Here is a 14,323-nt window from a genome sequence, read left to right as displayed (position 1 = left end):
TTTTTCTTTATTTTCCATTGCAAAAGAAATCCAGCAAAGACTTTTGTATCGAAGAAGATGCTCTTTTTTGAGCAGCCATATCCCTTTTTTTTTTTTAAATAAATCAAATGAACTGGATCAGCAACATTTTGACGTTCTAGCCAATTCATTGCAATATCTAATGGATTGCATGCTTCTATATGAGAAGTTTCACTATCTTGAACTTGATCACCTACTTCTTCTTCTTCGTATGTGGAGTTCCGATTTTCATTCAAAATTTCAGCAACAATTTCATCATCATTTAAAATTTGAAATCCTGGGTCGTTTTCAGTGTCTCAACACCAGTCTTCTATTTATTCTGCTGTATAGCCTGGCATCTTTTCATCCGGAAGATCTACTGGTTCAGAAACTTCAGTTTCACTTGTTTTTCTGTTAAGAATTTTGTTCCAAGATTTAAGATTCCAAGCACTGTAATCACTAATCATTAACCATAAGTGACAACTATCCACCCCCCAATTGTAGATCATCAGCACTTATCTATTCATAAACTCCTTTCGCATTCCAACCATTGTAGACTGTCAAAATGAAGCTCATATTCTTGGAATATAATTTTCAGTTGAAGAGAGCTAAAGGGGTATGTAGGTTTAACTGTATAGCAATTCATGTAAGCTACTACAAGAAAGCTGCTAAATAAGGTTGTAAATTAAATATGGTCTTCAGTTGTAGTGGATATCACTTATTCTTCTAAATTTAGAAAAATTGTCGATAAGTTAAGAAGTATTCTAAACTTTTTTTAAAATAAAGTGAATTCGGACATAGTTCGGATAATTGGATGTTCAGATAATAAGGGTTCGGATAATCGGCGCTCTACTGTAATACACAATTAAGTTTTTAAAGTAATTGTGTAATTATTATGTATTGATATAATCTATAAGATTTATAAACATTTTGTGTTATGTGTAAACAGGGTAAGAAGTCCAATTGATGGAAAAAATTTTGAAGGTGTATCAAATTTAAGAATACATACATCAACTGACTATGCTGGAGAAAACTATTTAATTCGTTGGACCGAAATTTTTTTTATTGAAAGTGAAGAAAATGTGTCTTCAATGCAGTAAGTATAAATGTTATAACTATTCCTAATGTTATTTATGTTCTAACTGTGCACTTAGCTCAACATTATTTGCCAATTTGATTTATTTTTGTCTCTAATAGGATTTTACCAGCAAAAACTCTTCCTTTGTTAATAATTGTACATCCATGTAAAGTGAAATAAAATACTCATTTCTTATTTTTACAAAAGAAAAATAAATTAGATAGAGGTGTGTTTTGAAGTACAGTTTATGCAATAAATTGTTGCACATTAAAATTAGATTATTAAATATTAATAAAGTTTTACACTGAATTTTACAAAATACGGTGTGTAGAAAATGTAATTACTTTTATGTTTTTGATGAAAAATGGGAAAGTTTTTGTTTTAAATATACAAGCAAATCCAGAAATAAGATCATTTTTAGTGGAAAAAGTAAGGAAAACATTTTGGACTACATGTCCTCAACATTTATATATGAAATCTATGTGCAAAATTAAACATTTCTTTAAAATTGGCCCTTTAATTAGAGCTTGTGAGCAAGCAAGGTGTTTGGTTTTCTGTCTGTATAAAAAATGATTTTTTCTCTCACTCAAGGTTTTGATAATAGATAATATTTTCTAAGGGTTTTTAGTAATTTAAGACAATGGTTAGTTTTGAATAATTTTTGAAAAAAAAGATACATATGTTACGTAAAATTGAAAGCAACTTTGCTAAGTAAATTATTAATTATAGTTTATTCCATTTGAAATAAGCCATCAATATTTTTTACCTAATTTCAATGTTAAAATGTTTTGTTAATTTAAGAAATATATATAAAAAAAGTTAATTTATCTTTTATTCATTCGTTATACTTTGACATTGATTCTTTCATTCCCTTATATTTATTTCCATTAAAAAATGAACACTATGAAGCTATAGTTTTTTTCTGTGTAATAAAACTAAGATATAAATAATACAGATAAAAAGAAATTGCCTTTTTTAAATGATAATTGATGCAGGCATACATTGGGTGAAAATACATACACATACAAAATATCGTAGTGAACATTCAGAAATTTACTTAAGTGATTAAGACCAAATTTTCAAGTGAGAATCTCAATGAAGAGCAATCTTGGTCGAGTTGGACGAGACAATTTTGTTCAGGCTTCGGTCAAGACTTTTGGCCTTTTTCTTGTGCTTAATTTAGTTTGATTCTGTTTTCCCACTTAGCAATTTTTAATATATTTCCTTTGATGCAACTACTCCATGCATTTAGATAAACACCTAAAATTCGAGAGATATACATCAAAAACTGAATTTTGTTATTCAATGTTTTAGACTGGATTTTTTTTTATAGTATTGTTTATTTTGAGCTTTAATGCTAACATACTAAAAACTATCCTCCTGAAATTTACTACTATGAGCTGTGAATGGCATGACAGCTCAGGGTAGCTTTCTCCAGAATTTTCTTCCATACCATACTTTTTATATAAAGTGAAAATACAGTCATATCCTGTTAAGATGAAAGCATTAAACACTATTTTTTGCTTAAGATGTAGTAAAACAGTTTCCCCTTTACACTATTTTGAAAACAATAATAATTGCCTCTTTTAATACAGGCATAAAAACTTACTTTTCTAAAAACTTAATAAATATTGCACTTAAGAAAAAAAAATCCTCATTGTAACTTTTTCCATCAACCTTCATCATTGAAACAAGTTTATCGCTTTTCCTGAAACAAGCAAGTAAGGATAGTGCTCTTGGAATTGTGATGAGGGTTTGTCGCTAGTTCACAACAGTTTGCAATTGGTGACATCACCAACTGGACATGTGAGGGGATAATGGGGTGAGTGGCACAAACCTAGGTGGTGAAAGAGTAGAGAATTGAATTCCTTACCTTCTGCATTCCTCTTGTGATTTTATAAACAAATATAGAATAGAAAATTTTAAATAAATATTAATAAATTAAATAAATTGAACATTAATAATTTTAAAGTCTATCTTCACATACATTTTACTTTTTTACTAAATACATTAATTTCTCTTTTAATATAATTTTAATTCTTAAATTTCAGGAATTTGTTTTTTAAATCATCAGCCTTTCACTGTTTTATCAGTTGTTACAAATTTTGTCTTAACACGAAATAGATTTTTTTACTCTTTGATTTCATCTGAATTAGGTTTCACCCTATTAAAAGTATACCACTTATCCTTTTATAACATGATGTGACATAAAAATTATTTTATTTCTAGAAACACATGTATTTTAATGATAAATGAGAAATTTGCCATAGATATATTTGTAAAAAATTTCCCTATCAGGAAAATGTTATTGAAATGCAAACTTAAATAACAGCAATTATTTTAGCAATTTCAAACAGATATTTAATTCTTACAAAAAAAAAAAAAAGAAAAAAAAACTTATTCAGCTTGGTTACTATATTTTTCAAGTGAGACTGCTTCAAAAGAATCTGTGCCCACTTTAGGAATGCTGAGTCATTTTTTTTTGTCACTTCAGCAATGATTTTAAACGCTTTTCAACTGTAATGTCATAAGTTAATATATAATAATTAAGTTTGTTGTTTCAAGTTGTTCCCCTTTCATTTTTTTCTGTTCAAAACATATAGCCATTTTACTGATACTGGGAGCAAAAATTACTTTTGATAGATTTCTGTATGAAAAATTTTCCCTTTTAATTATAAATACTATCTTTATTTCATTCCATGCATGTTTAATTATTTGACTACTTTTCCGACAGTAAAAATATTCTTTGAAGGAAAAATTGATTTAAAGGAATGATTGCTGTTGGAAAATATAAATGATAATCGTGTCTTTGATGTCTTAATATTATTTGAATAATGAGATCCGAAATGTTCTCTTAACATGTAAATTAAAATTGAATTAGATAGAAAAAAACCAAAAATGTTCTGAAAATCTTCAGTTCCATATGTTAATCCATTAGTACTGGTTTTGTTACATTTTTTAAAATTGTAACAGTTTATGGCTTTTATAAGTTATGAAACATGTGATTTGTCAACATTTAATTACAAATTATGGAAAAGTCTGTTCATTTTTGAAAAAAATCTTTAAAAATTCTTTAAAGTCTCTTTTTATAGCATGTAGTATATCTCTTTCTACACACACATACACAAATATATATATGGGTCATTCTCACAAAAACAGTCATTTTCATGTCCCCAGTATATTTTATGTTTGTTTTACAGCTTACGAAGAAAAAAAATTCAGGGAAAGTGTCCTTCAGAATGCAAGCTAACAAAAGAATAAAAATAAATTATCAATTTTTATTTTTTATTTATTTTAGGTAATTAAAATATACCAATATGTCATTCCCTCACTTGTCCCTACTGCTGATTTAAAAAAAGAAAAAAATTGTTTCTGAAATACAAATTTTTTTTTTACAAATTCGTGTTTTTTATTTCAGAATACTGAAATATAGAATTCAGAAAATCAATTTTAAATTTAATTTCTGATAAAAATATTAGCACAGCACTATTTTAAACTTTGTCCCCAGTGTTTCGCGTCATTCCCTCACAACAATGTTCTTATCACCTGCAATCTTCTTAGAATAAAAATATTGTAATAAAAACTTCAGAAGTTAACCACTGGCATCATAGAACAAAATTGCAGTATGTTTCCATCTTCAACTTAAAGAAGCTTTGCTGTGCAATAAATTTGAATGAATCAAACCAGGTAAAAATTTTTACATTTGTCATTCCGTCACGTCATTCTTTAGAGTAAAATAAAATATAACTTCATCGAGAAAGTGGATAATTATATGTTGCTTTCTTGTATGAATATAATTGTATGTGATTGACTTCAGAAATTCATTAGGCCTAACTGTTATTTTTAAATTTTATTGAATTCGTCATTCCCTCACTTGTGTATAAAGTGAGGGAATGACGCTGAAGTGAGGGAATGATTCAAGATGAGTATATTATTAAATTTTTTTTTGTTCAATCGTGCCAGCCAATTTTATTTCCCTAACCTGTAAAAACTATTAAATATATAAGACTAAATTATAATAAATATTAGATATACTTAGTATATTATCATTTTCAAACTTTAGGTAGATGTAACTTAGATAAAAACATGTATTAAAATAAAATATCATTCCCTCACTATTAGTGTCATTCCCTCACTTTTTAAATAGTGAAAATAATTAATTTACTCATTAATTAATTTAAAAAATAAATTAAAAAATTAATTTATTAAATTAATTAATTTATTTATTAAATTAATTAATTATTATAAATTAATTAATTATAAATTAATTAATTATAAATTAATTATTTAAAAATTAATTAATCTAAATATTAAGTATAATTTATAAGATATATACTTTCTTTATAATGTCATTACATATTTTTAATAGTATAAAAAGTTTCAGAGCTTTTTATTCACTTTACTTTTTTGGGATTTTATGAACTGAAAAATGACAGTTTTCGTGAGAATGACCCATATATATATTTAATTTTGCTAGCTTATTGCTTCATTTTTTTTTATAGAAATGAAGTTGCTGATCCTTGCCATATGGCTGAAACTGTTGCTCAGTCTTGCTGCATGGCACTTACACCTTATCTTGATCAGTTAGCTAAAACAGAACTAACAAAAATTGGTCTTAGGATTACATTGGATACAGAAAGAGATAAGGTAAATTCAAGCAACAATGATAATTAAAAATGCTTTATATTACTTAATTTTCTATTGATTTTTGTAAGAATATCATCTTTGTGTGTAAAATATTGTCATTAATTTTAATTGTAAATTGGTATTAGATTTTTATATAGTTCGGCTACAAAATTGCCTCATAATACAGTACGACCTCGAAAATCCGGACTTCTGAAATCCGGAAATCTCTAAAATCCGGACTCATACGTCCAGTTCCTCAGAAAAAATTTTCAAAAGAAAAATTTTTAAAAAAATCGCTTAAAATAAAAATTTTAATGCAAAACAACAACTCTTCTCCAACAATGAAGCAGTAGACGAAGAGATAGAGGTGGGGTGTGAATGACAGCTCATAGCTGATAAGGAAATTCCAGTCATTCTTATCAGCTCTGTATGGATAACAAAGAATATAAAGGGGAATCCCCCTCCACCTGAAGGGGAATCCCCGTTAGCCAGTATGTGTGACAGATATTTTGGTAACTAATTTTGAAAAAGCAGAGAGAAAAATTGCACGAAGAAGCAAGAACTTCCTTTGAAATTTAACTTTCTTACTGTGTATTTTCTAAGCTTTTGTAATTTCTTCAATGTAAATTTTAATAATTATGTAATTTTTGTAGTTCCAATTGTTCTCTTCTCAAAACACTCAACAGTTATATCTGAAATGTTTTTGTTACTATACTGCTCCTATGTATAATTTTCTCAATAAAAAATGTGTGTTTATTTTTTTTAGGTTGGATATGATATTGGATCCTGCTGTAAGCCACTTCCGTCTATTTATATGAATATATTGGATAGTAGTTTGATTCCCGTTATTTTGCGCCTATCTTCTTCAACTCAAAATGAAAAATTATCATTTGAGCTTATATTTCACATATTATTAAAATGATCAGCTTTTTATTTTTTTAAAAAAGCTCCATTATTTCTGTTTGTAAGTCATAAACTACATGATACTATTAACACCTTTACAGCAGCATGATCTAGCTATAAAAGCCTTTTAGGTTAAAAGTCTAGAACATGTTTTGAAATGAAAGAAATTGTGCAATTTAGTTGAGATATTTTGAACAAATGGCATTTTCCTGAATTGTAATACTGCAATGTGTTCTACTTAGGTTCACTTACATGCTAATGAGCAGTGAACATTTCAATTTTTTGTGAATATTATATTTTCTAACCTAGTCAACAAAGTGAATAGAATAATATGCTATGTTGATGTTTATATTTTATCACTTGTGTGTAATTTTAAATTGCTTGCCTATTTGTTTTTACAATGTATTTGAACAACTTTGATAACAACATTCCTGATAAGAAGTGTCAGTGCATTCGTTGAAATATCTTTAAATATTATTTATTTATTCTTCTTTCTTCCTTTAAATCCTATTTTCCATATTTTCGCTTTATTTTATCTGTGACCTGTATCTTTTCAAGAAATTTTTTAGGGTTTTCAAAATTAATTTTTTGTTTGCTGAGTTGTATTTTGATTTATTTATTAAAAAAAATACAAAATTTTTAGTACTTTGAAATATTAACTCTAGCTTTTGAAAACATAATTTTTTTTTTCAAATTGATGAGTTTACTTGGTCAATTTCATTTTCTGTTTTCTGTAAAAGCTTTTCTATTTTTTTTTTTTTTTTTTTTTTTTTTGTGATTTCATATTCAAATCCCTTTGCTTTCATCTTTTTAAACTTTGTGAATGAAATAAAGTACATTTTATTTTAATATATTATTTCTATGTTCAGCTTATTTTGTGTTTTTTTAACTCATATGATACACTTATTTTAAAGTACTGTTTATTAGATATCTATAAAAAGTTGTTTGAGGATATAACTTTAAATGATATTTATTTTTTTATAATTTTTGTACAAAATTAGTGAGGGAGCTGTATCAGTTGTTAACTTTATAAAAGTTCATGAGAATTTTATTCTTTATATGATTAAAAATGTACTGAATTATTTTTAATTTTTTAAAACTAGAAACAATAACAAATATCAGTGGCATATTAGAGTATAATAAATAAGTGTTGTCTGAATAATTAGTAGCTTTCTAAAATTATAAGTTATTTGAAGCATTTATTGAAAGACATGAAATGAGCTGTTTGAAGAAATTCTAATTAATATTTTTATAAATATTTCCGTCCATACTATTAAAATATTCTGTATTTCATTGGGGGGCAAATTTTGAAATTGCAGAAATGTAATTTTGGACTACAGAAATGAGGTTTCTAATATTTTGTCTGTGTATATAAATACTCTGCATAACTTCCAAATTCTAAAGAATTTTATTTCAAGAAGAATGAATTAGTCTTTATACATAAGATATTTCAAAAACCATTTTCTGTGCCATTTATATTTAAGTCTATATTTTATTTTCAGCTAATGTTTTTGTGTATATTCCTATTTATAAAAAATATTTGTAACATTCCAAACTATATCTTTTCATGTCATTTTATAGCCCTTTGATTAACTAAGAGAGAAAAATTAAGTCTGAACGAATGGTATATTTGCTAATTTTTTCCTACTCTATGTCATGTAATGTAAAAAGGATTTTAAAATGTCTATATGAATGGATAATTTGATAGGTGCCATTCTTATTATATATTTTAGTTTGCATTATTCATGTTTATCTCCTATTATAGCTTACTCTAAAGATTTAGAAACTTGTGCTAATTTAATGTTTTTGAAGCTTTAGTGAGTGAGCTGCCTTTTGACTACTATGCAAACTATTATAAAATGTCGTCTGTATTGTTGTGTTACAGGGCTGTCCAGTTTTTTGGATTCTGTGGACAGTAGTCAGCAAAATGTTTTATTTTTAACCATTAGTCCAATGCTACCATATAATGATTAATCATATTTTATTTCAACCATCAATTAAATAATGTACACAGTAATTGCATTTTTGAAAACTATAACTGGTTTTTAAAATATACGGCTATTTTACTCTGATGAAAAGTTATTAAATTGGTAGTATGTATTTCGAAAAGTTGCAATATGACTTTTTGTTTTCAAATATAACCTCTCTACCTTTAATTCAACCGGATCTCATAGAAAAAGCATCAATCTTCCTTGAGGGTAACACCAGGAGAGTTTTGGTGATTACTAATTAAATAAACCAAGAACGTTTATTGCAACTGTTTCATAATTCTTTTTGTTCTATTATTTAAACATGTAAATTATGTAATATTTTCAAAATTATGTTATCAGGTTAAAGATGCGGGATATTCCATGATCATTGCCATTAATCTATATTTTAAGAGTCCTTTTTGAAAACCAAGTTATTAGAGCTTAAACTTTAACCCTTTCGCGATGGGAAGCGCGAAAGCGCGCTTATCGCTGAGGCCGCCAGTCTCTCTCGCGTGTATCTTTCCAGGGCTGGAGGGTTTTTTGCTGTTAAGCCTAATTCCATGAAATTGCCGAAATATCAACATGTTGTTTAATATTGTTCTGTAGAGTATTTAAATGACATATGCTTTATATATATTTCTATGGATACTTTATTTACTCAAGTTATTTCTTGCTCAAATATATATTTTACACATTTTATTTTCATTATGTACTTATCATTTAATAACATTTAACATTACATATCTGAAAACTAAATATATGACTTGAAGTTCTTTTTCCGTATGAAATATTTTAAAACAGGGATCTACAAAATCTAACTATCCACTAAAAACTAAATCGAAAGTAGCGAGAAAAAAAGCCTCCCCTTCTTACTGCAAACAAATACCACGTGCGAATTTAATGAGCCGTCATAAAACATTCCTTCCCCCTAAAAACCACCTGAATGTACTCTCATCTGGAGTAGAAGGTCAAATCTACATGTATCTGAAACCATATGGACATACAATGCCATCTTATGGAGGAAATGTTATTTTTTAAAACGTTCCGAAACGCTGGCACAAATGAGTGACGGCCGGGGGTGAACGAGAAAGCGCTCTGGCATGCGGGTGTGTCGGCCGGGAAGTGAGCGCGTTTCTTGCTTGCACATATATGTGACAGTGAACGCGAAAGGGTTAAGGATCACGGATTCATATTTAAGTAAAAAAATCAAAATTTGATTAATTACTATAAAAGTCATTGTCAGCAAAGGTGAACCTTATGAGCTAAACCAGTTCATTTGTTAAATTTAGTTAATTGAAGTTAATAATAATTTTTTAATGTAATTTCAGTCATTAAGAATGTCTTTCAGTTTTATCTGATAAAAAGATTATTTTTATTTAATTTTATTTCTGCCTTTGTGGCGTTGATTAACCTAGATTATGATTCAGTAACTTTTTAAAAAATTCTTTGTCTTTTTATCTCACTTAAATGTTTGTAACCCCTTTATGAGTAAAATCTAGTTATATACTATTTTTTATCCAGGTATCTTAAAGTATATAATAAAAGGAAGTTAACTGCAGAAACTCCCTATATCTCGTTACTAAGTGTTAATGAACTAAGAAAATAATTTTAAATTGCCATAGTCAAGCTCTTACTTGGCTATGATTTGGTGGGTGTCCCTGTTTCATATTTACATATATTCATATTTAAATATATTTTTAAGTGCAATGCTTTTGTGAACTAGTAATGCCTTATCTAGCTAAAAAGAAAGGCCCTCAGAATAATTTAAAATCTTTTTCTGTTTCAGTTTAGTTAATATAGTTTTTTTTTTAAAATTTTCTGTTAATAATTTTTTAAACATAACTTTATTTTTAATTTGTCAATTTGTTGGCCCTCCTAAATGTGATTATGTATGTAATTATTTTTGAGTTTTTCCTTTTTTTATGTGAATAAAAAATTTTAATAAAAAATCAAATAACAATAAACAACAATAATCAAACAATAACACAGCAATAATTAAGAGGTATTCAGCTTAAATATTACCTCTCTTTCTGTTATTACTTTATTGCTCCTATAAAGTACTTCTGGTGTTAAGCATGAGAAATGTTGAATTTTTTCTATTAATTCTGGAAAGACAATACTTTTATATAAACTTTAAAGCATTTCATTTCTTTATGTTTGTGACTGGTTATTATTATTTGAGCTCAAAATTATTGCCTTTAAAAATTCATCCTACCATATTTTTTTCCTTTTTTTTTAAGTACATAAGTATTTTTTTATTCATTTCTGCTGATTAGATAAGTATACTAGATTATCTTTAACTTTGTTTTCTTCATAAATTTATGAAATTGTGCTCTTATGTTTTATTAATTTTTAGAACGCTACGCTTTTTTTTATTTTTATTTAGCCACAACGAAAAGCTTTAGTAACAATTAAAATTTTATGTACTTTTTAACAAAAATTTTTTTTAATTGTCATTATTTTAATTAATAAATTTTTTTTTCTAAACTTATTCTTTTTGTATTTTTATTTTATGTCTTCTGAACAAATTTCAGGTTTTGAAGTAAAAAAAATGTAATTAATAGTAAGTTATATATTAGTATAGCAGTTGATATTTTTTTATTCTGCTTTCAAATATTTTAGATATTTTAGTTCAATTTTACTTAAGCATATTAGTTAGTTGAAAGAAATATATTTGTTGAATTCTTCAATTTTCAGTATTATTTGATTCTATTAATTATTTGCCTCTTTTTTTCTTTCTGTTTTTCTGTATATATATTGGTGTAATGCTAAGACTTTGTCAAATTACAATAGTCTTTAAATTAAAGTACAGTAGAATCTCGATAATTCGAGGTGACGCGAACCTACCTCGACCTTTCGAAAACTCAAATCATCTAAACTTAATATTTCATAAATATTTAAATAAATGGAAATAAAGCAATTTTTAAATTTTACCATTTAATTGATATTATATATTATATTTAAAGAAAATTAGTTACATTAGAGGATCAGGGATTACTGCATTACGCCAAGTTACAATATTCATTATATTACTGCATCAGGTTAATTGTACTTAAAAATAATTGTCTAATGTTTTTTGTTTAAGCAAACTGTTTACTTGTTTCAGTGATTAATACAGAAATTTGTTTTTCAACATGCAGTCACAGTAATTATCATAAAACCAATCTTAGTAATCGTTTTACGTGTTGTGTGTGCGTTTGGTAATTGTTTGGGCTCAAGACAGATTTTTTTTCACTAGCTCGGATTTATGGGAAACTCGAACAATCAGGACTCGAACTATCAAGACTCTACTGTATGTGCACATTACTCATGCTTACATTTTGAATGTACTTAACCATGATTAAGATGTTGATAAATTGAAGTTTTAGTTTAAAAGGTAATATTTTAGTTTAATATATACTCAATATTAATTTTAAAATACTCCTTGTTTTCTTGTTATTAAAATGTGCTTTGTTTTTATTGTTTTGAAATACTCATTTTTTTGTAGTATTTAGATACTCAGTGTTTTTTGTGATACATAAAAATACTCATTGTTTCTATAATCATTAAGATACTCCTTGTTTTTGTATAAAAATAGTTTGTTGAATGTGTGCAAAAACAAGTTTAATTATATAAGTTCCTAATTGGTTAACTTTTTAGTTTTTCAATTATATTTAAATTTTTGGCAGCATTCCAGTAAGATTAGGTAAATGGAAGTAATATTCTTAAATTAAATCGATTGAATTACTTGCAGTGTTATTAAGTTGGATTATAAATTTTTTTCACAAGAGAAATATATTGATCAAATTTAATAACCTTTGAACTATTGGTTAGATTTTCATGCAAATTACTAAAATCATATCTCAGTGTATATAACTCATGTCAAACTATACAGTAACCAGATCTAATTTAATGCAATAATTCAATGCAACATAGATCTAATTTAATGCAAAAAAATTTTTAAAGAAATATCGATTTTTTTTATTTAGTTTAATTTAGCAATTAAATATGACCTCAAAAGTTACATAGTAAATAGTAGTAGAATTCTTCAAAAGTAGAGAAATTCTTTAAATTAGAGATATTTGTACAGGGTGCATAGCGTTTTTAAAAAGTGCTTAAAGGTGCTTATTTTTGTTTTTTAAAAGCCCTTAAAGATGCTTTTTTCATTGGGTGTTTTTAAAAAGTGCTTAATTTTCCCTTTTCTAAAATGAGATTTTTCCATTACCATGTTGATTTTCGCTACGAATTATGCAGAAAGACACTGTTCATATTGTTCAGTTCAACGTTTTCACAATTAATTCAACCCCAATCTATTTCGGCGCATCGTCAGTCCGTAGCGCATGAAAACGCCATTTGATTTACATGATTCAAAAGTTTTGACAATTGTAAAAAGCAATGCAAATTTTTTATTTTTTGGACATTACGATTAAAACCAGATAAAACCGTCAATTGTCAAAAACTTTCCAACCCTACCTAATTATGATATTTTTTAAAAGTGCTTAAAAATATTATTTGAGTGCTTAAAAAGTGCTTATTTTTTGTTGAATAATTTGGCTATGCACCCTGTTGTAGTAGAAATTATACTTTAAATCATTAATTAATTAATTAGTATAAAATTGATCTCTTAATTCCTTATTTTATTACAGAATTGTCTTTGAGTGGGAATTTTTAAACTTTTTATTTGTTAGTTATTTTAATTTATTGGATCTTCCAAAAAATATGAAATAAAATATGTTGTAAATCTGATAATATGAAATCAAAATGTAGCCTTTTGAAATAGCTCTAAAGGCCAATTCTTTGAAATTTTTTAACGGTTTTTATTACAAAACACACTTATGCACTTAGTTATTATAGATCTCTTTTAGGTATGATTGTAGCTTTTTATAAAATTAAAATCTGACTAATAGTTTAAAAATTATTAAGGATGATTCCTTTTTTAAAAAAATGTAAATTTTTTGCTAACTGTACGAAATTTTAACACGTGTTTATCTATGCATAAGCTCTTATTTTTATCATTTTTAGCAGCTTTTTTTTTAATCTGTGTTGAAGTAAAAAAAATCAAAAGATTATAGAGTGGGTAATTTTGAAAATCATGTTGTGAAAAAGAATTTTAGGATACTAATTGTTTAAATGTTTGGAAGTTTTAATCCTTAAAATCTAGGACATAACACAATGCTTGTAATTACACGAGTCTGTTGAAAAAAATATATTTTGAAAGACTGCAGCTAAAATTTTAAGTATTTTCATTGTTTCTAGAGTTTTAACTGTTGTATTTTGTAAAAAAAAAAACTACAGTTCAAAATGTGTTATATTTTAAGCAACAAACAGCTTAAATTTTAATATATATATATATTTTTTGTGTATTAAATTCATTGTTTTATGAATTAACTGTAAATATAGAATTAAATATGTACATTGCTATTTTGAATGTTTTTGAATAATAGAGATATGTGTATTGTTATAACCTGATTTTTTCCCCTTTGTGATGATTTATAAAAATTGTTCTTGTGACAGATTGAATATTATATGAATAAAAATGTTCAGATTTCTGACTGAAATTTATTAGTCTCTTTTTGAAAACTTAAATTACTGCATTATGTTAGTGCTGTTCTTAATAAATAAATTTGAATAAAATAATTAAAGTAATCAGGGTGGGGGACAAAATGCTATTTTATGTAATTACACTTTTTTTTTGGGGGGGGGGATGACCATCTCTTTAGAAACCTTGATAGAGCAAGAACTTATGTCAGTACTGATTTTTAAAGTACAA

General features: G+C 26.4%; 1 protein-coding gene across 1 annotated transcript in view; it reads left to right on the top strand.

Moving 5' to 3' along the window:
* Sara (Smad anchor for receptor activation) overlaps window positions 1–14,111 on the top strand; it is a 46,876-nt gene extending 32,765 nt beyond the window's left edge. The window contains exons 17-19 of the mRNA XM_043040685.3: window positions 947–1,093; window positions 5,578–5,722; window positions 6,468–14,111. Coding sequence (XP_042896619.2) covers window positions 947–1,093; window positions 5,578–5,722; window positions 6,468–6,623 — 448 coding nt within the window. The 3' untranslated portion in view covers window positions 6,624–14,111. The remainder of the gene's footprint in view (window positions 1–946; window positions 1,094–5,577; window positions 5,723–6,467) is intronic.
* The last annotated feature ends 212 nt before the right edge of the window (window positions 14,112–14,323 follow it).

This window comes from Parasteatoda tepidariorum, chromosome 11 (assembly GCF_982258835.1).
Source record: "Parasteatoda tepidariorum strain Cologne lab strain chromosome 11, Ptep-v5.0, whole genome shotgun sequence".
Lineage (NCBI taxonomy): Eukaryota > Metazoa > Arthropoda > Arachnida > Araneae > Theridiidae > Parasteatoda > Parasteatoda tepidariorum.
The sequence above is the reverse complement of the archived record's forward strand: the minus strand, read 5'-3'. Positions and strand labels throughout refer to the sequence as shown.